Genomic DNA, 26203 nt, shown 5'->3' on the forward strand with positions numbered 1-26203 from the left:
GGGTGCGGCGGCATTTTATTACTTATGAACCCTAACTATAGTATACATTTTATATGCGGCCCGAGAAAATTTCTCTACACTCAATGTGGCCCAGAGAAGCCAAAAGTTTGGACACCCATGCTTTAAGTGAAACCTTTTCTAGAAGTGCATAACCTTACATAAAAGTCAAAATTACGGACCGCAAATAAAAAATTTATACGGGCTGATCTAACAGAATGAGTTTGGAACACAAGGTAGAAGTGATCAGGATTACCTCAGCTGTAAGTGAAGCTTCTTTGCAACCAATCAGAACTTTTTTTTTTTTTTTTTTTTTTAACCTGTCCCTGTAAAATGTCCCATTTGTGCAGTTGCTGCTAAGAACCAAACGTTAATCCTTGTTTAACAGTTTATAACAAAATTCCACTTTGCTAACATAAATTATTTCTACGCAAGAAATTTTGTAAATTAAAAATGGATGTAAACCCTAAATGTGTGCCATTTGGATTACTAAATGACTATCATATCATCACTTTTTTCATAATACTGTTTTCATCCCCCAACTCAGTGCTGCTGATCTTCACCAGCATCTTTTAGCCACTTCCTGTCTACATGCATTTGCTCCAGCGTCCTAATAGTGACAACAATGACCCATGCCAGCACAGACAAAGGTCTTTTAGCCTTTACCAGGTACTCAGGGTGACAAAGTAGGAGAGCAGTTGGGAGACAGTTGTCACCACTTAAATGGAAGTGCCTGAATAAAGACTTTCATGGCAGGATCACCAGATTTGAAACGAGTGAAAACAAAATTTGGAAATTACATTACCATGTTGAGGCTTTAAACTAAATAGGTGGACCTTCTCAATGAGGGGTGAGATCCAAAGTGCCCCCCCCTCGGTAGCATGCTGGATGAAGTGGGCCGAGTTAGATAATAAAATTACCTTTCCCCGGCTGTTTCCCATGGCGCCTAGTTGGAGACATCATCCCTTTATCCTCCTCATTGAGTAGCCCAAATCTCACCTGAAGACAATTCTGCACTGTGCTGCTGTGTCTTCTCAGGAGATTTTGGATACTCAGCATTCCCAGGGATCTTATTAGCAGATGGATGACATCACCCAGTACACTACTGGAGTTGGGGAAACCCAACTATATTGTGTATTTTTGCTACCATTTTTTTTTGCCCTTTAGAGAAAATGAGGGAGGCCATTGTATAATGCAAGGTCCACTTTAATTAAATCTACTTTAAAACATGCCCTTCTATTTCAATCTGCACTCAATTTCAAAATGTTGTATTTTGTGCAGTACACTTAGGGACAATTGTCTATAAAATTTACTAAAGGCTTTTAGTGAAAAAAGTCCTACCTACCCTAGAATAAAAGAAAGAAAAAAACAAACCATAAAATCCACTGAGCCTATTAAAAGATCAGCAAAATCACCATCTTATTTCACGTACTTTGCTACTTAAATTTTTCCCACCTTTAGGTCTCCAATTCATTGAGGACAACGGTGAAGGAAAAGTATTTACAGACAAGAAAAAGCTATTAACAAATCTGTCTTCTTTGTGGGGGAAAAAAAAAAAAATAAAAAAAGTATACATTATTTTAAACCTTTAAATAGACCTATGGTCCTGATTCATCAGGCTGCAATTGCACTCAGGGTGTGCTACATTTTTTGCCCTTTAGCATACGATCTTCTGTGTTTTGCTGCACTTTACCCAGTGCAGTAACATGCAACAAAACAGATGCAAAACACACAATAAAAACAAGGTTTTCAAAACGCTAGAGTGAATCAAGCCTAAAAAGACTACTTTCCACCTAGTGGGGCTATAAAGTAAGTAGCTCTTTAGAGGTTGAAGATCTGCCAAGATACACTATATGGCCAAAAGTTTGATGACACTGGACCATCACACCTATATGAGCTTGTTAGACATCCCAATCCAAAACCATGACCAGTTTTATTCAGTAGGCCTCGATTTGCAGCTAGAACATTCCCCATTCTTTTGGGAAGGAGTAAGTTTGTGAGAATTTGTGCACATTCAGCCAACAGATCGTTTGTGAGGTCAGGTACTGATGTTGAATGAGAAGATCTGGTTCAAAATTGATGTTCTAATTTATCCCAAGGGTGTTTGGTAGGGTGGAGGTCATAACTCTTTGCAGGCTGCTTGAATTCCTTCACATCAAATTGGTCAAACCTTGTCTTTATCTAGCTGGCTTTTTGCATAGGGGCTCAGGCAAGCCGGAACATAAGAGGGCCTTCCCCAAACCTGTCACAAGGTTGGAAGCACACAATTGTCTAAATTTATATGCTGTAACATTAACCATACTTCACTGGAAACACCTAAACCCAATCATTTGAAGGGTGTCCTCGTACTTTTGGTCATTTAGCATATCAGGTCTAGTTCAGAAATCACTTGAAGAGGATGCAACCTCAATGCTGAACCACTGGACTCTCAATACTGGATTACTTCACAAAATGCAGTTGACAGGACCACTTAAAATGTGATGTGCTAACAGTTGTTAGTTAGGACTGAAATGCTAGGGTCAGATGGGTGCTTGGTCAAATCTGAAAATTTCAAAAGTGGCTCTAGAAGCCCTCATTTGGGCTTCAGTGACATCTTAATCTACTATCCCAGCCCATACGCCCAACATTCATAACCCAATGAGATCTGCAAGTCCACCGATAATTAAAACTTGCTTCATTGTTGATTTCCTTTTAATGCTACAAAAGCTAGCTCATCAGCAGCATTTGTAGGTGTTGTCAGAGCAACAGTTTACCACTTGTGCTATAGCGGTGGTAGCTTCCCAAAGTTCGTAAAACCATTTGCAAAGTTCTAAGCTCATCAGGGATAAAAAAAAAAAAAAAAAAAAAAAAAAAAGGAAAATGAGGATGCCAGTAGTCCTCACCCTGCATTATGCCCTGAAACGCTGCACAAGGATGGTCATGACATATAAACTTTGTAACAAATGCTCTGGACTTTATCCAAGGTCATAATCAGGGCAGTAAAGCCAATCACAGCATGGTTCTCATCCGCTTTTCTGCTTCCGTTTTGCTTTTTTAGCAGTCCCAAACTTTTTCACAGAGCCCTAGGTTCCTCTCTGCTGCTCCAGTCTTCTGCTCCTCAAGCAAGGTCCCTGGTTCCTCCCTGCTCCTCCAACAAGCCCCTAGGTTCCTCCAGAAAGGCCTCCGATGCCCCCCGGCTCCTCTAGAAAGGCCTGCTGTTCCTCTCTGCTCATTCAGCAAAACCCACACTATTCCTTCCTGCTCCTCCAACAAGCCCCTAGGTTCCTCCAGAAAGGCCTCTGATGCCCCCCTGCTCCTCTAGAAAGGCCTCCTGTTCCTCTCTGCTCCTCCAGGAAAACCCACCCTATTCCTTCCTGCTCCTCCAAGCAAGGCCCCCGGTTCTCCCCTTATCCTCTAGCAAAGCCCCCAATTCCTCCCTGCTCCTCCAGTAAGGCCTACCCAATTCCTCACTGCGCCTCCAGCAAGGCCCCCCACCCCCAATTTCTCCCCTGTTCCTCCAGCAAGGTTCCCCATTTCTCTGGTAAAGCCCCCCCCCCCCCTTGTTCTCCCTGTTCCTCTTTAGTACAGTTTCTCAATTCTCCTTTCATAAAGCCTCCCTTCGTTCCCCAATATTCTTCCAGTAGAGCTCTCAGTTCCTTGCTGTCCCTCCAGTTCAGTCCCAGGATCCTCACTGTTCCTCTACAACACCCTTTTACTCCCTGCTCTTTCAGAAAGGCCTTCATTCCTCCATGCGAGTCCAGTATAGCCCCTTGTTCCTCCACAAGTCTCCTGTTGCTTAAGTACCACCCTCCCCCCCCCCCCCTACCCATGCTTCTCAGCTCTTCCAAGTCCCCCCCCTCCCATTCTACTGAAGAGTGCTACTTCCTGCTCTTTGCAGCACCAATACTTTTAGAACTTCCTTTCCTACCTCTACTTCCCCAGGGGGTCTTCTGAAATTCTATACTCCCCCACTTTTGACAGCCAGTCATTGAACTGGTAAAGAATAAAGATAAAAAAGTACTCTTCATCTAGTGTTATTAAAACTTATTAAAATTAAATAGGTCTACACCATCCGCAGGACGCTGCGTCTGTCCGACAACCTGGCAGAACTGCTGATAAAATGTCTAGTGAAGTCCACCTCTGCTAGACAAGCCTGTGCGGCTACCTTTTCCCTACTGCAGTGGCCCATCCCGTGTCATCCCTATGTGCCAGCTCCACACCAGCTACTCTGCCCACAGAGGGACTGGAAAGTTTCACGGTGAGGGCCACATGCCGATTAAACGCTGCACTCCTCTTCCCGCCACCTAGGGGGGGTGTAGTGTATAAAATTCCGCCCTGTGCAGTTTGTGTCTAGTAGTGAATATGGGGCAATAGGGTATTGGTAATACCAAGCTGTCGGTATGGATGGTGTTCCCTTTTTGTTTTTTTGTCTTTCCAGGTCACCTTCATTAGTTCCTCCCTGGGGAGGTTGAAGGCGACAGGAGGAGGTTACATGCACCCCCTCTTCATAATACATTATGTGTGCATCAGAGGAGCAATCGCACCCCCCATCAGTCTGTACACAAACACATCAGAAGAGAGAGGCTGCAGCGTCTGTATCCCCCTCCAGAAGAGCCAGTCACCAGGGCTGCGACGGTAAGATACCAGGGACAGTAGCGTTGGGCAGGACAGCGGTCACGGCAGCTGTTGGGTCCGACAGAGGGCAGACTTGGCAGGTCCCTGCAAGACAGGAGGAAAAAGACATGTTTTAGAACTGAGCATATTTACAAATTGGGGTGGGGGGGGGGGGGAGTTTAAAGGGTAGCTCCATGTATCACAGAGGAATTACTAGAGCAAAAGGAGGAGAGAGTGTAGCATTGGCAATTACACACTTTAGAGGGAATTCCTTATTTGAAAATTCCCATTCTGAGCAGCTTTTGGGACCCAAAGCCAGGAAAATACTGCTACACCGGTCCCAGAGTTACATTAAAGTTCATGTCATACAAACACTATACTCTCTTCACCGATCCCAACTTAATATAAAAGAAAAAAAAAAAAAAAAAACTTATTTTCTTAGTTTTGGAAAAAGTAGGTAATGGTTAAATCTGGCCTCTAGCCTACCATCCAGTCTTGCACAGTTGTACAGGCTTCTCTCCTGGAAAGTGCTTACTGTGATTTCCCTGTAAGCTTCTCACAACGTACATTAGAAGCTTCAGCAAGTTATACAACTCGCCTCATTTCCTGGCTGAAGGATGTTCATCATCATCTAACCCATGGGTTCTCAACCTGTGGCGGCCCACCTGTTACGGAACTACAAGTCCCATCATACCTCAGCCTTTGGGAGTCATGCTTGCAACGGGAATTGTAGTTACGCAACAGCTGAAAGGCTACTGGTTGAGCACGCGTGATCTAGCCCTTTCCTTACTGTTCCCACCCCTTTCATTCATTGGATTTCAGTTCTTTCAATCATGCAGGCTCAGTGAGACCGACATCAACTTATCAAGGCCTTTTGATATCTGTCATAACTCCTCCCAAGAGACCCATTGATGACATCACTTGGTCTAAAAAGATGTATGTAATAAAGACAAACATCTTATTTAAAAAAATACATTAGAATGTTGATAAGGGGCAGAGGTATGGGGGGGGGACCAGGGAAGGCAAAAGATAAGTAGGTTACCCCTTTTTTTTTTATTGGTTTAGTAGTATAGACTATAAAACAGAGCCTCAAGGCATACCCCAGCTAAAAATAAAACAAAATTCAATATATAAAAAAAAAAAAAAGAAAAATATCAGAAAATACCCTTTTGTTGAAGGCCAGCCATACATGGTTCGAACCATTAATGGGCTGGCTGAATGTACAACCAGCCTGCCGGCTTCTCTTGCAATCATTGCTAGTGGTTGCTATAGCCGCTAGCCATAATCACGGTCTTCTCCCAGCTGGGGCGGCTTCCCCAGCCCATCCCTGCACCCCCACCGGGAGCAGACAATTGCTCTGCAAGAGGGATTCCCGTCAGCACTGTCTGTGTTGATGGGGGAAACATAAGAATTTCCTGCAACCCGTGGTTGCAGGAAAAAAAATATACATCGTGTTTGGCCTGCCTAAGACTCATCAGTTTTTTCCTGTGTCTGTCGGGAACAATTTCACTTTCTGTGCTAGAGATACAACAGGAACTAAGCAGATTCCATCATAGCAAGGCATAATTTCCTCTTAGGAAAGCCAAAGATGATTCGATGTGGTGGAAGGAAAGGAAATCGCCCGATTTCCCCATCAACACAGCCAATGCGGATGGAGAAATGCCTCCCGCAATGCTATTGTGTTCTGCCATCAGAGGGGTGCAGGAAGCCTTACCGTCCGGCCCAACACAATGATTACTGCTAGCATTGATAACCGCCAGGAGTAATTATTTGTAAACAAATCGAACAGGTTCGTTGTACACAAGTCAAATCGATGGATCTACTTGGGTACAACCAGCCTGCCCATAGACGGTTCGAATCTCGGCCAGCCCTTGCTTTATTGGCCGAGATTCGATCCACCTATGACCGGTTTTCGCTGTCACCAGAACAGGTGTCTCCGCTCTCCTTATGTGACAACTCAAGTACGTTGGGATCTCCTATCACATTCTGTACCCGAGACAACTGTCACCAGGAACTAGAGGGGGATGAATTGCCCCACTGGGGGCACAGACAGCGGATCTAACCCTTCCACATTCTATCCAAAACTAAAAAAAAAAAAAAAAAAAAAGAAGAAGACAAAAAAGTTTTGGCATTACATACAGTACACTTGAATATGGAGTCACCTTTTAAAGCTACAGAACAATAAAATATTTTGCAAAGCATAAAATCGTGCAGAACAAAGACACAGAATGGAGAGACAAATCAGGCAGCTAGACAAGAGAGGCAGAAACAAAGCACGGATTAACGAGATTCTATTATGACAGGCATGTCAAACCGAAGAGTGCAAAGGACTACGGTGCGGGAAATGCTTTCTTGCACCTCATCAGGATTATCCTCTCTTTAAACTGCGATCTAAAGTACAGATATTATTATTTTTTTTGTTTTTTTAAATGTAATTTAGAACAGAATTAGCAAATTCCCAAAAGTGCCACCATTTTTTTTTCCCTGGCCATAATGTAGCCCTTTGGGAATTCCCCTACATTTTTACACCACTGGCGAGTTCGACATGCCTATTACAGGACGAGTCCGGACACAGATCATGAATGACAAGACAGATGTGCCAAGAAAAGAGGACAGGAGAGGATTATGGACCATACCCCAAGACCCAGCAATGCTCAGGACAGCTCCAGCTACCCACAATGCATACAGCCCCAAGGAAGGAGGAGGAAGAGGAGAAGGGGAGGGGAAAGGGAGGAAGGGGATGGAAAGGTAACTACGCTCTTGCCTTAGCCGTGGTCACTGCAGTGTGGGCCCCTCAGCAAGGCCCGTGGCCCCCGCCATGGCATGTGTGTGCATGTGGCCGCTCAGCTGAGCCAGAGTTTTGCAGTGTACGCTGCACAACTTGCAGAGGAAGCTGTCTGCCCGTGGGCACACCAGACCGTGGTGCTTCACCGAGTGGACCCGCAAGTAGGCGGCCGTGGCAAAACCTGCACGGGGGGGAGAAGCACACGCCGCTTTAAGGCCGGGCCACAGGCATTGCTCTCTACTAAGAATCTGTCATCCAACCCCCCCGCCCCCCAAAAAAAAAAAAAATAATCAAACCACCCATACCAGCTACCTCCTCTAATAACCAGGAAACATTAAAGCTGAACTCCAGGCATTAAAAAAAAAAAAAAAAAAAAAGAAAGATGCAGCTCTGTAATCATTAATAAAATGTAATAAAATGTATTGTGTGAGACTTTGTATCAGCCTCTTGCAGCCCCAGTACAGCAGAGCTCAGGCTGCGAGAGGTAGAGGCAGCACAAGGAGCCAATCATTTGTGCTGCAGTACTAAGAAGGGGGATGCTGATAGGAGTTGAGGTCAGAGCAGAGTGACGGAGAGATGAGCTCATCGGTCTGCTGCTTCTTTAACTGTCCAGTTATAGGATTGTTAGAGAAGCTCTCTCCCATACACACACACACACACATATATATATATATATATATATATAAATAAATAAAAGCTCTCTTCTATCCATCTCCTACGTTTATATAGCTGGAGTTCCTCTTTAAAAATAAGACTTTAAAATTAAAAAAAGGTAAACTCTCCATAACCTTTCATGTATAGGTTGGTGCCAGAGAACTGTGTCGCTCACTTCTGATATCTATCGGAGACTCCAATGGTGACATTTTCTGCCGGTGGTTCGGTTCTCTGCTCCCTATGATGTCACTCCCCCCGCCACTGCACTCCACACTCAATTATTTACATTGTGGAGAATCCATTAGGGGGGGGGAGAGTGACACCATCACTGGCAGAATTCCAGCACAGCTCTCTCGTCACAGGAATCTCCAGGAGACATCAGGAGCCAGCACATGACTACTATTGATCACAGATAACATCAGTTTAGGGTGGAGCTGCCCCTCTGAACCCTGCATGGACAAATGTCTACCCTGAGATTCTTTGGGCTGTGCATTGCTTCACTGAAGGATGGAAAGCTCATCCCCTGGCCCCATGAGTTCTCTGCTCACCTGGAATAATTATATAAAAAGGGTCTCACTCGGACTGCTGGATTTTTTCTTTTAAATTTGATTATTGAGAATGCAGCAGAAGAAGTGAGACACCAACAGAGGTGTGGCAGCCTGGAATCCTATTGGGAAGAGCTGGCAGAGGCCATACAAAGACTGGTAGATAAGGGATGAGCAGAGAGGCATAAAGACTCCAGAAGAGACCATTGTGTATTCCCAACAGAATTGCTCAGGTAAGCCCCGCACAGCCAAAGCTAAAAGGATTTATTTGTAATTACCTTACTGTGTTTAGCACAGGGATTTCAGTATTATTAGCTTAAAACATTTAAAGTAAATCTCCAGGCAAATATTTTCCTGCACTTAAGAAATAGAGAAGAGGAGCTTCCGGTGAGCTAATTAGAATCTATCATACTGCACAGTGATACCAGCCTATTTACCAGGTTACATACAACTGGAGGGAGGGGGAAAGGGTGTTTATAGGGTAAAACTTAGAGAGGGAACCTTGCGCCTCCCACCTCCTGCCCGCAGTCTCTGGCCGCCTCCTGCCTGCAGTCTCTGGCCGCCTCCTGTCCGCAGTCTCTGGCCGCCTCCTGTCCGCAGTCTCTGGCCGCCTCCTGTCCGCAGTCTCTGGCCGCCTCCTGTCCGCAGTCTCTGGCCGCCTCCTGTCCGCAGTCTCTGGCCGCCTCCTGTCCGCAGTCTCTGGCCGCCTCCTGCCTTTGATTATATTCTGTTGTCGCTGTTGGCCGGGTCTGCTATCTCTAACACTGTCAAGGGCCGCACTTGAGGCCGCCCACTGTTGATGCATATTTTGTTCAATGGGCGGGCAGGTATTAGAAGGAGCAGCATTGCTACCACAAAAAAGGATAATGTTGGCTACTAACAGGCTATGTACTGTGGCAAGAGTGTGGAAACCACATGAATGGCTGAACAGGAGTTACACAAATTTTGCCCTATAAAAAAAACGCTACATGTATTTTTAAAGTGATTGTAAAGTCTCGGTTTTTTTTTTCCTAAAAAAAAAAAAAAAAAAAAAAAAACAAACTTACCTCCTCTGTGCAGTTGGTTTTGCACAAAGTGGCCCAGATCCTCCTCTTCTTGGGTCCCTCTTCCCATTGAGTGCCCCCATAGCAAGCAGCTTGCCATGGGGGCACCTGGGCCAAGTCACACCCCTATGGATCTATTCACCCCCTCACTCCGCTGATTGGCTAGCTGACAGACAGCAGCGGCAATCAATAGAGCTGCTGCGCCTCAGCCAATCAGGGAGGGAGAATCTCCAATGGCTGAGACACTCATGGACATCAGGTAAGTATTAGGGGGACTGAGGGGGGCTGCTGCACACAGAAGGTTTTTATCTTAATGCATAAAGCTATAAAGAAGCCTTCTGCCTTTACAACTCTTAAGTGTGCATATGGCCATTTGCCTGGAGTTTACCTTTAAAGCCTCATGTTTCCTGGTCCTACTATATGCTTAATAGATATAACTCCGAACCCCTAAGTAGCCTATCACCAAAAATCCCATTTCTAAATTAGTTGAATTTAACTTTAAAGGAGGACTAAAGAGCACAGTATAGCCCCGAACACAAAAAAAATAAAAAAAATTCTTAAAAAAAAAAAACTTTATTCTTAGGCTTTACAAATCCACATATAGAAATCACACTATAGACAGTCTGTTAACAAACATTCCTTTCGCTGCACTAATAGAAAAGGATATTAGAGTCAGTATGTTTCCTTAGCAGAGCTTATAAGTAAAGCCATGCATAGCTAAAAAGGGATAGTGACAATTTGTAAAAGGCAGGAATAGGTCATCAAAATATACCATTCTCAAGCTTGCTGGCCTGTGATTTACATACTGCCACCTTAACTCCACCCCCGAGAAGCTTAGCTACCAAGTTCATCCCACAAAGTTTTGTCATTTACATAGTACTGTTAAACTCCACCCTTTAGGAGCATAGCTTTACATCATTCCACAAAGTTTTTACTCTCAGCCAAATTAAAAACTATTTGACTAACAAGCCTAGCCTAAAGAATACCAGCTTTTTGTTTAATATTTTGGTGTCCAGGGATTTAGGCCTAAAAAAAGATTACCTTCAGGCCCTGTTACACAGAATTTCAAAGCTTCCTGACAAAAGTCTGGCCATTTTTTTTTTTTTTTTTTTAAAATGGGATTTAGAACTATATATTTCTACATCAGCAGCTTTATAGTGTACAATTCTACAAACCCGCCAATGGAAACCTTGGCTTGAAGATCACAACATTTCTGGATTGGTGGTCCTCTGGCCCTTCAATTTACAGATCTTCAAAGTTGAGGTCTTTCTTCCCTTTGCTCACCACACTGAAGACAGCTGGTTGTTAAAGAAATGCCCACAGGGGATCCATAGGGTCAACAAATAATCCTGACTGTCTTCAGAACGATGGCCAGAGGGTGGACAACAAACCATGCAGTTGAAGATCTTAACTTGAGGGTATAGAGTCAAGTGTAAAGTCAGTCAATCACTACACTTCCACCTGTCCAGAACCCTTGCGATCTTGGGAGTTTTCCTACTGCCCAAACCTACGGACCACATGAACACTAAATTTACGAAGCCAATGGGCTTCCAAATAAAGACCACCCAACCCATTGAAGCAAGTTCTTCAAACTTAGCCGAGATGAGCATCGCTGGACATTGGGATACACCCACTTAAGAGTCATAGGGAGTGTCTTGGTGTCATGGGGGGGGATTGCGATATGAAGGCACATAAAAACCCCTTTGCAGGCTTACCTTTGTTGCACAGCTCACACACGTGGTTTGGACCCTGGTTGTGAACCTTCATGTGGTCCGTGATGTAAGCAGCGCTAAGGAGCTTCCCACACACGTGACAGGGGACCTTCTCCTCATGTCGCACCATGTGCGCTCTCAGACGGTCCTTTGTAGCGAAGGCAGCTTCACAGGTCTGTTGACAGTTAGACATTTGCTTCAGAAGAAAAGTACTGCTGGAAAGCTTGTGGCGACAGCTGGCACAGAATCCCACCCCCAACAACACACTGTTCCTGTAAGTGGACTTTCACAGAATGCCTTGCATCGACCATTACTCAAACATGTTCACAAGTCTTAGGAAGCTCACACATGCATGTGAAAGCCAGAGATGCCTTATCTGATGCGCAGACCAGAGAGCTCTAGAACAGACAGACCTGCAAGGCTGAAAGTGAACCTGCGCCCATGGACAGTTAGATATTTTCACATTAACAAGTAGTACATGCTTTAAAGTAAGTTCTCACTGACCTCTTTAGCTGCCAGCACTGTAGAGCAGTTCATCCTCAGGGTCACATCAGAAAGCACTGAAGCCATTCACTCAGCAGCTCAGTTCACCTTGCTCCCCACTCACAGCTGTAGCTCAGGCGCCTTCCAGCATTCTCATGTTTCACATAGACACAAAGCAGGAGCTCTGGGATAGGGAAGCAGAACAAGCTGAACTACTAAGTAAATTACTTCAGTGCTTTCTGCTGTGAACTGGAGGATGAAATCATTCACTCAGTAGTTCAGCTTATTCCGCTTTCCTAACCCAGAGCTCCTGCTTTGTGTCTATATAATATAAAGATGAGAATGATGGAACGTTGCTGAGCTACAGCTGGGAGCAAGGTGAATTGAGCTGCTGAGTGAATGGCTTCAATGCTTTCTGCTGTGAACTGGAGGATGAAGTCATTCACTCAGTAGTTCAGCTTATTCTGCTTCCCTATCCCAGAGCTCCTGCTTTGGGTCTATAGGATATAAAAAAGATGAGAATGCTGGAACGCTGCTGAGCTACAGCTGGGAGCAGGGTGAACTGAGCTGCTGAGTGAATGGCTTCAGTGCTTTCTGCTGTGAACTTGAAGATGAACTGCTCTACAGGGCTGAACTCACAGCATTTGCTGTGAACTTTTGAGAATGAATTGGTCCACAATTCCGGCAGCTACAAAGGATAGTTTTAAAGCCTAATTTACTGGTATGTAAATATACTCAAACCTCAAAAGCCTGGCCACAGGATTGCTTTAAAATGAACAAAAGAAAATCTCAATTGACAGGGCTCTAGATCCCAGTTATATTAGCTGGATATATTACAGAAGCTGCCATGTTTAAACCATACAATTATTATTTTAGTACATGCAAGATAAGAAGGCAGTATAGAAAGTACCTGGCATTTAAATGGACGCTCTGTAGAATGAACTTGTCTGACGTGACTGTTCAGATGATCAGGACTAAAATTACAAATAAAAACAAAATACAAAAAAAGAAATCAAAATATATTTAATCAGGCATATATGCAGTGGAGAGAATGCATTAAGTATGAAAAGACTATAGGGTACATTCGTAACATTTGAATTGCAGTTACTAATAATATAGGACTATATTACTCTACTGCCAAATGTTTTTTTGTTTTGAGAACATTCATTTTCACAGTATGCTTGTTTCTTGATCATTACTACCAACCTGCTCTCATTATCAAGTACAATTAATATTTTAGAATCTTGTCCTTCGCTGTGTAAAGCTAATCCAACCTCCTCTTACCCTTGGTCTTTAAAACCCGAAAGCTGTGGTCTACTTATATTGTTATGAAAGAAGAAGCTGCTCAAAATTGCTAAATATTAATAATGCTTTTAAGTTCCTCTCCTAGCGAGAGTAGAAGAGCTCCTATGAAAACTCAGTACTGTGGATCTGCTACTGTGCTTCTACAACAGCCACTGCAGGAGATCCTCTGGTCTCCCAGCCCCACCATTTGTCCTCCTTACCGCGAGAATCCTTTTCCACAGTGGCTGCAGATGTAGGGCTTGTGCACCGTGCCATCATGGGAACGCACGTGATACGTCATCCGGTCCTTGCGCTTGAAGCGTTGCTGACACACGTGGCAGGAGTAGGGCTTCTCGTCAGAGTGCGACAACTTGTGGCGGTTCAGGTGGTAGACATCTCTGAAGGCTTTGCCGCACATCTCGCAGGCGTGGTTCTTGCGCACCTTCTTGGCCGTGGGGGCTGGCCCGGGCACTGAAAGGGGGAGCGTGGAAGGAGAGGTGGGCACCTCCAGGGTTTCTGTACCACTTCCAAGCGTGCCGGCAACACTGAGCAAACTGAGCGGCACCATTGTGGGCATTTTAACTGTGGCTGGCTGTGCTCGGGCAGGTTTGGTGCCCGTATGGATTGCTTCATGCCTTCTGAGGTTGTAGCCATTTTTGAACTCTTTCGAGCACAAAGAACAGATGTATGGGCCTCGACTCTTGGACTTCTTGGGCAGCTCCATGATAGGGTGCAGGGGAAGGGCAGTGGTGGTAGTGACAGGAGAGGGTTGTGACGTGACGGGTGTTGGTGCCATTTGCTGGGGAATGGACAGACCTGGCACCACCTGCTTGAGGGCTGCTGTGTCCACTGTGGAAGGGTGTTGGGGTGCCATGGTGTGCACCATTGTCTGGGAATTGAGGGATCCATCTGGCGGCGCAGTTACAGTAGCTAAAACCGGCAAAAGTTCGACCTGCAGAGGTTCGGCAGGGGGTGGCGGAGGGGTCTGCAAAAAAAAAAAAAAAATCTTAAAAGACCTTGTAAAGTTTCTTTATGGATGTCTTCTTACCTGAAAGAGCCAAGGGCAGAGATGTTTGAAAGCTATGGGACTAGCTCTGTGTATGGCTGTGCGGATAGGAAATCTAAGCTAATTTGGGTGCAGGGACTGATATGAATGGTCCAATGCTACCCCGTAATGTGCTGGTGATATATAAAATGCCTAAAGCGCACTTCGATTGACCAGTTGTATAGTGCCCCAAAAATACTATAAAGCCAGGTGAAGGCCTAGTCTTGTTTCAGCTAGGGAGGCACACTACTAAAACCCTTTAAAATGGCAAGTAAACCCCTTATGCAATCCAAAAGTTTGAATAATAGCATTTGGAAATGTGTACAAATGTGTTTATAGCCCAAAATAATCTAGGTCTCCCAGTATACAGCCATTTAAGGCTGAGGAAAGGCTGCGCTGGGATAACCAACAGGGAGTTCTCTGTGCACAAGAAAATCTCTTACCACCTAAATGAACCTCCACATTAATACATGTCTACCTTGACAAAACCTGTGCATGTAAAGCCAAAATGTTTAGGTGGGCATTGTGAAAGTTTTTGCAGATACAGAGATTTTAAAATCTTGAAAAACAAAATGCTGAGAATTAGGTCTTTAATGTTGTAAAACCAGTCGAAACAACTGAATTCGCTCAACCAGTCCAGGCAGAAGATTATGACTGTTTGAACTTATTTACTCTATTGCAGAAGAAAAAAAAAAAACCCACTTGTGTTTTACAGCCAATTAGAAAAGAATATGAAAAAAGTGCATGAAAGCAAAATAAAATGTTTACTGGTAAAGTGGTAATATATTATTAATTTTGTACAATTTGTGATTATTTCTTAACTGAAATTGCCAGACTAAGCCACACTTTTTTTTTTTTTAATGGCGAGGTTATTTTTACATTTTTCCAAAATGTTCAACTGTTGCAATAAGTTTTCTTAAGGTAACCAGTATGGCCTAGTTCAAAGATTAAAAAAAAAAACCCCATGCTCATTTTTATACCCAAATGTTAAAAAAAAAAAAATAAAAAAGTGGGAGTAAACCCTCCTATCATTTTCAGCCAAGGAAGCAGCCATCTTGGCCTCTGTTTAATCTTTAAAGCGGAGTTCCAGCATTTTCTGTGTTTTTTAAAAGTCAGCAGCTACAAAAAGTGTAGCTGCTGACTTTTAATAAAGCACACACTCACCTGTCCCACGGTCCAGCCATGCGGCCGCCCGAAGCCTCGATCCTCTCCCTCTGGTCTCGGCGGCATCACTGGTGTGGGCACCCGGCTGTGACAGTTTGCTGCCTCACAGCCGGGTACGCACTGCGCATGCGCGAGTTGCGCTGCGCATCTTGATTGGCCGGCAATCTTCTGGGACCTCTGACATGTCCCAGAAGATTGCAGGGAGGGAGAGGGAAAGGAGAACTTCTGTTCAGGGCGCCGCAGCGCTCCGAGCAGAAGTGGGAGCGGGTACCTGTCAAAACTAGGTACCCGCTCCCCCCCAAAAAAATGACATGCAAAATGTGGCATGCGAGGGGGTTATTACTACCTAAAACGGAAGTTCCAATTTTGGGTGGCACTCCGCTTTAACTACCACGATGCTGCACATATGATCAGTTATGACACCAGCCTTTGGATGGTTTCACAATTTAGTTGTGAGCATAACCAATGTGACAGTTGCATTCCAACTGTTTTTTTAATAAACTTAAAAACGGAGCTCCACCCAAGAGGAGAAGCTGCGCTAGTTTGCTTCCGCCCCCCCCTCCACTGCCACATTTAGCACCTTTTTGGGGGGAGTGGGTACCTGTTTTTGACCGTTCAGCCCCCCTCCTCCTTCCACCGCTGCCAGGCCAATCAGAAAGCGCAGCAGGGAACAGGCTGTAAAGGTTTCACTGCCGGTTTCCCTTAGTTGGGATTGCAGGGGCAGCACCCAAGCGCCAATTGAAAAGTCGGCTGGGGTGCAGACATCACGCGATCCCTGAATAGGTTAGTGTCCTAATATTAAAAGTCAGTCCTAATATTAAAAGTCAGGCCTTTTCTTCTCGGGAAGCCCGGTGGTGTCTTGGATTCCGTAGTGTGCCATCATGCCGTACGCCATGCGCAGAGGTCGCCGTGTGGGAGTCTATGATACCTGACCATTGGCTGGGACCCTGCGGCTCTCTTGTTATGACTGATCCCAAAGTCAAAGGTTATTAGACCTTCTGCTAACACAGGGGTCTGATCTTGAGGTGAGCACAATATTTTTACTCAGGGTGGAGGCTTATCACCTGAAGTGGATCTCTGGATCTTATACCTCACACGTCTGTTGATTCTCTCCTTAATACAAGGGACTTTTGGGCTTCACTATCTTAAACTGATTATCCTATTTGTTCATATTGATTGCACTGCAATTATGTATGTTTTAAGCAGCTACATTATTCGGATTAAATTTTTTGGTGGGGGGACTGGAGCTCCTCTTCATTTGATGAGTTTACTTCCGCTTTAAGTTATATGTTTGGTGAGGGTTCCCCTGATAGATTGACTGGTGGTGCAAAATGTGTTGAATATCGTCATTATTTACCCTTTTCCTTTGAATTAAACAATTATTCGGCAAAATGTGCAGCTATTCCAATAAGTGTTAAATTAAAAGAAAAAGGGTTTAGTCCCATTCACACCGGTGCGATTTGTCATGTGATTTGAAAGGTCCAAATTGCATGACAAGTCGCGACCCATCGTTAGCAATGGAACCGTTCAAATTTGCGCAACTCAGGTCTTTTATTTGATTTTTGCGCAAGTTTTTTTAAATAATAATTTGTCAATAATTCGACATAGACTGTAAGACCCCGTTCACACTGGGGTGGCGCTACTTCCCGGGGCGACCTGTGAAGTTGCGGTGCGAGCGCACCGCGACCTCGGAGCGGCCGGCACGGACTTTATATCACTGAAGTCTATGCAGGTCTCTCCGGGTCACCCCAAAGAAGCTCCGGACACTTTTTCTAAGTCGGAGCGACTTGTGTCGCTCCTATTAGAATGGGTCCACAGCTTCTCTATGGAAGGCGACCTACGACGACCTGTCAGGCCACCTGCCCCAGTGTGAACGGGCTCTCAAAGAATGTGTTCAATATCTTCTAATTTAATCTCCAGACCAGGCCATACTGTGGTTACCTTCAAGAAATTTACAGTAACAGTTGAACATTTTGAAGAAAATACAAATTTTCCTAAATACAGTAAAGGTTACATAATGACAAAGTTGAATACATTTGGCATACTATCTCTGTATCAGGGCCCAAATCAAAGAGCAATATTTTAGGCCCCTTTCACACTTGTGCGAGCTGAAAGTCCCACGACTGACTGGACTTGAAGCAATGCCTGTGTAATCTTGAGGTCTATGAACCTCAAGTCGCATCGAAGTTGGACCAAAGTAGTGCAGGGACTACTTTGAAGTCGCACAGATATGAACGGTGCTCATTGGAAATCATGGGGTACGACTTGTCATGCGACTTTGCAGTCGCACAAGGGTGAAAGGGGCCTTACGCCCTACTCAAACTTACGAAGAGAGAGTCAAGAAAAAAAAGTTATAGTGAAAGACATGACAAAAAAAGATGTAAAAAACATTTTTTGTTCACAATCGATTATAAAAACTAAACCTAGCATGAAATAAAATGTATCAGTAACTATTATATATTCAAATTGCACAATTTGCGCATGATATTTTCTTAATCTCTCCAGACTAGGCCACATTGTGGTTGCCTTGGAGAAACTTTTTGCAACAGTTAAACATCTTGCAGAATTAAAAAATAAAATAAAAAAAAAAAAAAAAGTTTCATAATCAAAAGAAAAGGGTTAAATATCGACAATATTAAACGCATTTTGCGCACGGTCGTTGTACTGGGGCCCAAATCGAAGTGGGTACAGGCTTACACCCTCTCCAAAACTTAACAAAAAGGGTAAACAACAACAAAACTGAACATATTTTTCGCATAGTCACCATGCTGGACCCCAAATCAAAGAGGGGGCTGACTTACGCCCTCTTCAAAACGTAAATGATGGAAGAAAAAAAAAAAAAAAAAAAAATCACAAACGATAATAAAATAAAAACTTGTATGAAATTTTAGATTGTAAGCTCTAACCAGTAAGGCCCTCTGATTCCTCCTGTATTGAACTGTATTGTAGCTGTACTGTCTGCCCTCATGTTGCAAAGCGCTGCACAAACTGTTGGGGCTATATAAATCCTGAATAAGAATAAGAATAAAATTAAAATAAAATACAAAAAAAAAAAAAACATAATAATGACCAAATTAGGCCACACTGTGATTATTTTGAAGAAACGTATTGCAACAGTTTAACATTTTGCAGAAAAAAAAAAAGTATTTTATAATCAAATAAAAAAAAAAAAAAAAAAAAAAAAGGGTAAATAATGACAAAACATTTTGCGCACGAATGACGTACCGAGGACCAAATCAAAGGAGGGACACATCTTTACGCCCCTCTTCAAAAACTTATTGCAAAAATTAATGGTGTGTTACAATCAAAATTAAAAGGTTAAAAACAAAATTAAAACATTTTGCGCACGGTGGTCGTACTGAGTCCCAAATCCAAGCTGGCACGGCTTTACCCCCCCCCACCCCCCTTTTGTTGACATGCTGTAACACCTGTACCAGACCAGCTCCCACCTCTGAGCTGGCATACAGGTGGGCCCGTTCACCTGTCACCCTGCTGAATGCAAAAACGCTTAGGATTTCCGTATAAGCCTGAATAATCTCCGGGGCACCAAACACTACGCTTATGTGCTGCTTTTTGCCGCTATTTTTCCTGCCCACCGGTGCTCCCCCCTAGGACACAACAAAAAAGCCCCCTTTTCCCACCAACGTCCCCCCTGACAGATAGAACAGCGGCAGTTTAAAAGCGTTTAAGGTATATTTTAGGCCTGGGATTGGAAAATTTAAAAATTCACCCCCCCCTCCCCCCTCCAGCACCCCCCGGTATGTCTACAGTTACAAGTATACACCGTCTGGCCCGATTTAAGGAGACGGCGGCTGTTTTTGCAAACAAAGGGCTGCACACACGGAGCCATGACGGCCATGCAAGAAATCCTATTAGTGCCTTGCATAAAGCCGAGCAGGCACGGACCTATCGATATTTGTTTTCCCCGGCGTTAAAGCGCGGACACACGGCGCAGACCGCCCTTTGCAAGGGAATATTATCCTCGCGGCGCCTCGCTATTTCTATGAAAGGGAAGAAGAGGGAGAGGGAAAAAAAGATGGGAGGGAGGGGTGGTGATTTAAACACCCAACACCATCTCCTCTTTTTGCTCTCCCTCCCTCCCTACAAAAAAAAAAAAAAAAAATACTCACAGACAGAAGAAGATGCTAATTTTCAGGGCTCCGTTTTTTGATGGGCCCCCCCAAGTCGCCGGCAGGAGAGGTAACGCATGCATCCCAAAAAAACACAACAGCAAAACACCATCCCAAAGCCACCCACTTCCCAACAAAAGACATCCATTACCTGGAATATAAAGCTGGTCCAGTTTGCATCCATGGCGAAGAGGGGGGGTGGGGTGGGTGGTGGTGGTGGGTTAAAAAAAAAATCTATTTTTTTTGTTGGGGGGTTTGATATAAAAATATACAAATATTTTTTTTTTTTTGTGTGTGTGTCCCGGTGATCTCCCCCCCTCTCTGGAACTGAGCACTCTCCCCCTCCCTCCCTCGCCTTGCTCTGCTTTGGATGGCTCTCTCTCTCTCCCTTGCAGATCACTGCCCCCTAAAGGCTAGTTTTTTTTTTTTTTTTTTTCCAGAGCTTGATTTAAAAAAAAAAAAAAAAAAAAATTCCCATAAAAATACACACAGCATTGAATAAAGGGAGATCAGAGCTGCAATGACATCACTGGCACCCCTCCCCTCTCTCGCTCTCTGGGTGCTCCCCCCCTCCTCCCTCCTTGTGCAGAGCAGACTGGGAAATAACTGCAAGCCTGCCTGATCTGTTCCCACCCCCCCTCCACCACCATCCAAATTCTCCCCTCCTCCTCCTCCTCTGATTATTTCTGCATTATTTACTGCCCCAAAAATATGGCAGCTGCTTTGACCTTTCACCTCCCCACCCCCATCTGCAAAGTCCCCCCCCAAAAAAAAATCAAACCTACACCGATCACATCATAAAGGGGGTGCAAGAAGGGAGATTCTGCTGCAACAAAGAAAAAAAGTAAACGATCAATGCATTGCAACAATGTATCTTTTTTTTCCCTCTCTGCAGAGGCAGGACTGAACTAAAAGGAAAAACAAGGGAGGGGGAGGGAGCTTTTTTTTTTTTCTTTGCAAAAGTGCAAAATGGAGACTGTGCATTGTGCAGAGAGGTCGATGTTGGAGGGAAACAAGATGTGGGGGGGGGATGCGATTATTAGGAAGGTAAACAGATCGGTGGCCCCCCTGCCCCCCACCTGTTGGCTGCAGTAGAAGTAATCTGCAGAGAGAGAGGAAGATGAATGGTTTAGATCTGAATTAACAGTCAGCGCGCGCTCTGAGTTCCCCCCCATCTCCCCCTGACATAGTGGTATCGCCCGCCTGCATTGATGAACGGCTTGGCTCTTAAAGGGAGTGGGCGGCGCTTCCCTCCTGGCCCAGGCATTTATTTGTCGGAGGGCAGATAGGGAGCTTAAAGGGGCAGGCGCCTCTTGCTTGAAGCTGCATTCCAGCTAATGGCTGCCAGTGTAGAGTTACATTGTATCCTGCACAATGGGGGGAGGGGAAGGAAGTTCCCAGGTTACAATACATTTACATTGTGTTCTTTTAGCACCGGCTGCTGGGCGTTCTAAATAACGTTCACATGCAATCGCAGCAATGCCGTGTGGTTTTTTGGTGCGGCACCCCCCAAACGTGCTAAAATAGCTCTTGTACCCTTTTTCGTAGCTGACTTTGGTGCTTTTTTGAACGGCGCGTTGCGTGTTGTTGCGTGATAAAACGCTTTTTAAAAAGAATGAATGGCACCCAAACGTGCGTTTTGGGGCATTCTGGAAATGCGAGTTCTTATGAATGCTCAGATGTGAACGGGACGGCGTAATAAGGCGACGGATTAATTCCAATTTATTTCAGGTACTTGTATAGCGCCGTCCATTTACACAGCGCTTTACATATACATTCACATCAGTCCCTACCCTCAAGGAGCTTACAATCTATGGTCCCTAACTCATATTCATACTTGTACATAGTATTGGGTGACCAGACATCCCCGGTTTCTGGGGACAGTCCCCAGGCTGACGACACCCCCTGGTCCAAGTCTGTCCCTGGATTTAGGGCCAGATTACTGTACACAGGGCATGTTGTGGGGGGAAGGGCTAAGAGGTGGCTGCAGAGATAATCTGCGAGAGAAGGGTGCAGAGGTGAGCTATGGATGTGGGGGCAGAAGTACCCTTTGTGCACAGCAAACCTCTGAACCCTGTATTCTATGCCTAACACCCTCCTGTGTATTACGCAGTCCTGTGCCCAGCACTTTGTGTATTAGGTAGTCCTGTACCCAGCGCTCTGTGCATTATGCAGTCCTTTACCCAGTGCTCTGCATATTATGTAATCCTGTGCCCAGCGCTCTGTGTATTAGGTAGTCCTGTGCCCAGCACTTTGTGTATTAGGTAGTCCTGTACCCAGCGCTCTGTGTATTATGCAGTCCTGTGCCCAGCGCTCTGTGTATTAGGTAGTGCTGTGCCCTGTGTTTTGTGTATTAGGTAGTCCTGTACCCAGCACACTGTGTATTATGCAGTCCTTTACCCAATGCTCTGCATATTATGTAATCCTGTGCCAAGTGCTCTGTGTATTAGGTAGTCCTGTGCCCAGCGCTTTGTGTATTATGTAGTCCTGTACCCAGCGCTCTGTGTATTATGCAGTCCTTTACCCAGTGCTCTGCGTATTATGTAGTCCTGTGCCCAGCCCTCTGGGTCTTATGAAGTCCTGTACCCAGTGTTCTGTGTATTATGCAGTCCTGTACCCAGTGTTCTGTGTATTATGCAGTCCTGTACCCAGCGTCTGTGTATTATGCAGTCCTGTGCCCAGCACTCTGTGTATCACGTAGTCCTGTGCCCAGTGCTCTGTGTATCACGTAGTCCTGTGCCCAGTGCTCTGTGTATCACATAGTCCTGTGCCCAGTGCTCTGTGTATTATGTAGTCCTGTGCCCAGCGCTCTGTGTATTATGTAGTCCTGTGCCCAGCGCTCTGTGTATATTGTAGTCCTGTGCCCAGTGCTCTGTGTATTATGTAGTCCTGTGCCCAGCGCTCTGTGTATTATGTAGTCCTGTGCCCAGCGCTCTGTGTATTATGTAGTCCTGTGCCCAGCGCTCTGTGTATTATGTAGTCCTGTGCCCAGTGCTCTGTGTATTATGTAGTCCTGTGCCCAGTGCTCTGTGTATTATGTAGTCCTGTGCCATTTGCTAATGCAAAAAAAAAAAAACATGTCCCTGGATTTCATTTTAAAAATCTGGTCACCTTAACATACTAGGGCCACCTTAGACAGCAGCCAATTAACCTACCAGCATGTCTTTGGAGTGTGGGAGGAAACCGGAGTACCCAGAGTACACCCACACGGGCACAGGGAGAACATGCAAACTCTAGGCAGGTAGTCTCGTGGATTTGAACCAACGACCCTTTTGCTGCTAGGCGAAAGTGCTAACCACTACACCACTGTGATTGGTCAGGAGTGTTGCTCCCAGGTTATAATCAGCAATGGGCTTGGGTGTGTTCGGGATCCCGCCAGGAAGCAGACACGCCACTTTGCTAATTGACCACGCAGTACCGCCGCTGGACGCGACCCATTCAAGCAAATGAGGACATGCTGCAAACATCCATAGCAGTGTTAATTTTGTCGACTAAAACCGACTAAAACGCTTTCGTCTACTAAATTAACACAATTTTAGTCGACTAAAATACGACTAAAACTAAAACAATTCAGATGACTAAAATACGACTAAAACTAAAATGGCATTTTAGTCAAAAGACTATAACTAAAACTAAATCGAAATTTGCTGCCAAAATTAACACTGGTGCATGCTCAAAGCTTAATACCATAAATAATAACATATTAGATTTTTCACTCCAGGACCAGCAGTAGTATATAATGAGTTTGGAAATTGTAGAGAAATGCTTAAATAATGCATTACAAATTACAATTGAACTACACCCATTCGGTTATAGATGACTAAAATGAGTTTTAGTCGACTAAAATGTAGGACGTTTTAGTTGACTAAAATGTAGGACGTTTTAGTCGACTAAAATGTACTAGAGTTTTAGTCGACTAAATACGACTAAAACTAAAACACTTGCAGAAGACTAAAATGGGACTAAAACTAAAATGCCATTTTAGTCCTAAGACTAAGACTAAAACTAAATTGAAATTTGCTGCCAAAATTAACACTGATCCATAGTAGCACACTGGTGCAGCATTTACAGGGTTAAAAAAAAGTGGCGAGGAGGCATCATAACACCTCCTCACTGCCCATCGACCACCTCTGAAAAGAGATCCAAATGCAGATTGCTTTTTGGAGGCACCACAGTTTAGTTAAGTCTAAACTTCGCTTTTAAGGCTCCCTTCACATAGTGGCGTCTCGGATTGCGGGCAGAATCGCCAGGTTTCAGCTTAGGATCCCGAATCATTGACGCCAGTGCGATTCCTGTGACTTGCAATGGCAACCCAGATGTGGCGTCATTTTGCCACATTTGTCACTGTAAAATCGCGGGGACGCCTGTCGCCCAACAAAAGAACATCTTTTGGGAGACAAGCATCCCGCGATTCTGTTTGCGCAATTTTACAGCGACTGGTCAGGCGACAATCATGGCAAAATCGCACCGCGTTTGGGGTGCCATTGCATGTCACGGGAATTGCGGCGATTCTGCCCGCAATCCGAGATGCCAATATGTGAACGGAGCCCAAGGGGCCTAAAATAAGAACGCTCCAAAAGCACCTGGCGAAATGTCTCAGTGCCTGTGATTAGCGGCGGGCAGTGTCGGCTTCCTGGCGGGATCGGGCACGAGCAATCCCAAACACACCTGAGCCCATCTCTAGTTATAATACACATACATTGTATCATTTTATAATTTTATTGGCTGTTGTAGATAGTGCTGGATACACACTATCCAACTTTTGTGGTTAGATTTCCTTCAGATTTACCTTTTCTATGTAGTGCAAGGGCCTGCCAGATTGCATACAAATTGAAAGTGTTTAGGTTTGACCTCCTATTATATGGTTTTGGTAAGTCTAAAGGAAAAAGTCTTCAGAAAATCTTATAGTGTGTATGGCCCATTAGGGGTGGAAGGGACAAACGATGGAGGTTTCGTCAGGATAGTGCAATGAGGCGATGGTGGGGGAGGGGAGGTTGGTTGGATTGCTTTGTTTTTGCGACAGAAAGCTGAAAGGAAAATCCCACCAGCGCTCTGCTCTTAGTTTCAATGAAAGTGTTTAATTCAGTTGTGGCTAAAGTAGGGCGGGGTTAGAACCCCTGCTGGGGATTTTATTGCTGTCTGAGTCCCGGTGATCGCTGCCGCCAAATCCACAATTTAGTGTTGTCACCTTAGCAGGAATGAGGGAAATCCTCTAATGGGGTCACCTATCTTAACAATTTACCCCCCACACACACTTTATATCAGCATTTTCAAGTGCTTTTGGAGCGTTCTTATTTTAAGCCCCTTAAAAGCTAAGTTTAGACTTCCATCTAAACTGCCATGCCTCTGAAAAGCGCTCTTGCATTTGGATCTCTTTTAAGAGGTGGTTGACGGTCGTTATAACACCTCCTCGCCACTTGTTTTAACCCTGTAATGCTGCACCAGGGTGTTACTATGGATGGTTGCAGCATGTCCTCATTGGCTTGAATAGGTAGTGGTACTTACCCGGTCAATGCAGCGGGTGTAAGGGAAAGCATTGCAACCACAGCATGTGAACACCCCTGTCCATGGCCATTGCAGCTTAACCACTTGCCAACTGCCCGCCGCATATATACTGCGGCAGGCTGGCTCGGCTGCGCAAAACTACGTAGCCCTACATCGGCCGCGGGTGTGGTTCTGGGGGGCAAGCGCGCGGCGGCGCACTCCCGCCCCTAATAGGCAGCGCGGATGCCAATCCACGGGACCAGCGGGCCGGGCACCCGCGATCGCTCCCCACTGAGAGAGAAGGACGGTCAGCTGTTGTAAACGACACAAGCTGACCGTTCTTCTTTCTGAAATGATGACAGGGCGCCTGTGATCCTTCTATATAGGAACACAGGTCTCTATGATAATTTCACGAATCCCTCCCCATACAGTTAGAAAACACCCCCTAGACTCACAATTAACCCCTAGGTTAACCCCTTCCCTGCCAATGTCAATATTACAGTAACAGTGCATATTTTTAGCACTGATTACTGTAGTAATGTCAGTGGTCCCCCCAAAAGTGTCAAAAATGTCAGTTAGCGGTCCGATCTGTCCGCCGCAATGTCGCAGTCCCGCTAAAAATTGCAGATCGCCGCCATTACTAGTAAAATAAATAAAAATTACATAAATCTTTCCCCTAGTTTGTAGACGCGATAACTTTTGCGCAAACCAATCAAAATACGCTTATTATTATTTACCGAATATATGTAGCAGAATACAAATTGGCCTACAAGGATGAAAAAAATTTGATTTTTACATTTAGGGGGGGGGGGGTGGTAATGTTATATAACAGAATGTGAAAAATATTGGGGTTTTTTTCAGAATTGTCGCTCTTTTTTTTGTTTATAGCGCAAAAAATAAAAAATCACACAGGTGATCAAATACCACCAAAAGAAAACTCTATTTGTGGGAAAAAAAAGGACATCATTTATATTTGGGTACAGCGTCCCACGACCGTGCAATCGTCCGTTAAAATAACGCAGTGCTGAATTGCAAAAAATGGCCTGGTCATTAAGGGGGCAAATCCTTCCGGTCCAGAACTGGTTAAAGTGTTTGTTAACCCTTCCATATACCCAGTGAAGTGACTGCCCTCAGGTGATACACAGAGATGAAAAAAAAAATCCTCCTACATAAGTTGTACCTGTTTATCTGCAGTATTCCCTTCTCTACATCCCTTCAAAGTCCAGAATTTCTAAAGCTTCTTTGAGCTGTCAGGAAAAAAGGAGGCAGAGAGCTGAGATAACT

The 26203-nt window shown here is 44.7% G+C and overlaps 1 protein-coding gene across 2 annotated transcripts; it reads right to left on the minus strand.

Annotated features, from left to right (window-relative positions):
• Positions 1–4391: 4391 nt before the first annotated feature.
• On the minus strand, positions 4392–19810 carry MAZ (MYC associated zinc finger protein; the record flags this gene model as incomplete). Of its 2 annotated transcripts, none has more annotated exons than XM_082261158.1 (5): positions 19587–19810; positions 13318–14081; positions 12723–12786; positions 11333–11504; positions 4392–4695 (listed from the first exon to the last, which is right to left on the minus strand). In XM_082261158.1, the coding sequence occupies exons 1-5, from the start codon at positions 19617–19619 to the stop codon at positions 4595–4597; spliced, it is 1134 nt and encodes a 377-aa protein (XP_082117284.1). In that variant the 5' UTR covers positions 19620–19810. The 2 variants fall into 2 exon arrangements, with proteins under 2 accessions (XP_082117284.1, XP_082117283.1); XM_082261157.1 differs by lacking the exon at positions 4392–4695 and adding an exon at positions 7366–7556.
• Between the last annotated feature and the right edge of the window lie 6393 nt (positions 19811–26203).

Source organism: Pelophylax lessonae, assembly GCF_965119305.1.
Source record: "Pelophylax lessonae genome assembly, chromosome: 6".
In the NCBI taxonomy this organism is placed as follows: domain Eukaryota; kingdom Metazoa; phylum Chordata; class Amphibia; order Anura; family Ranidae; genus Pelophylax; species Pelophylax lessonae.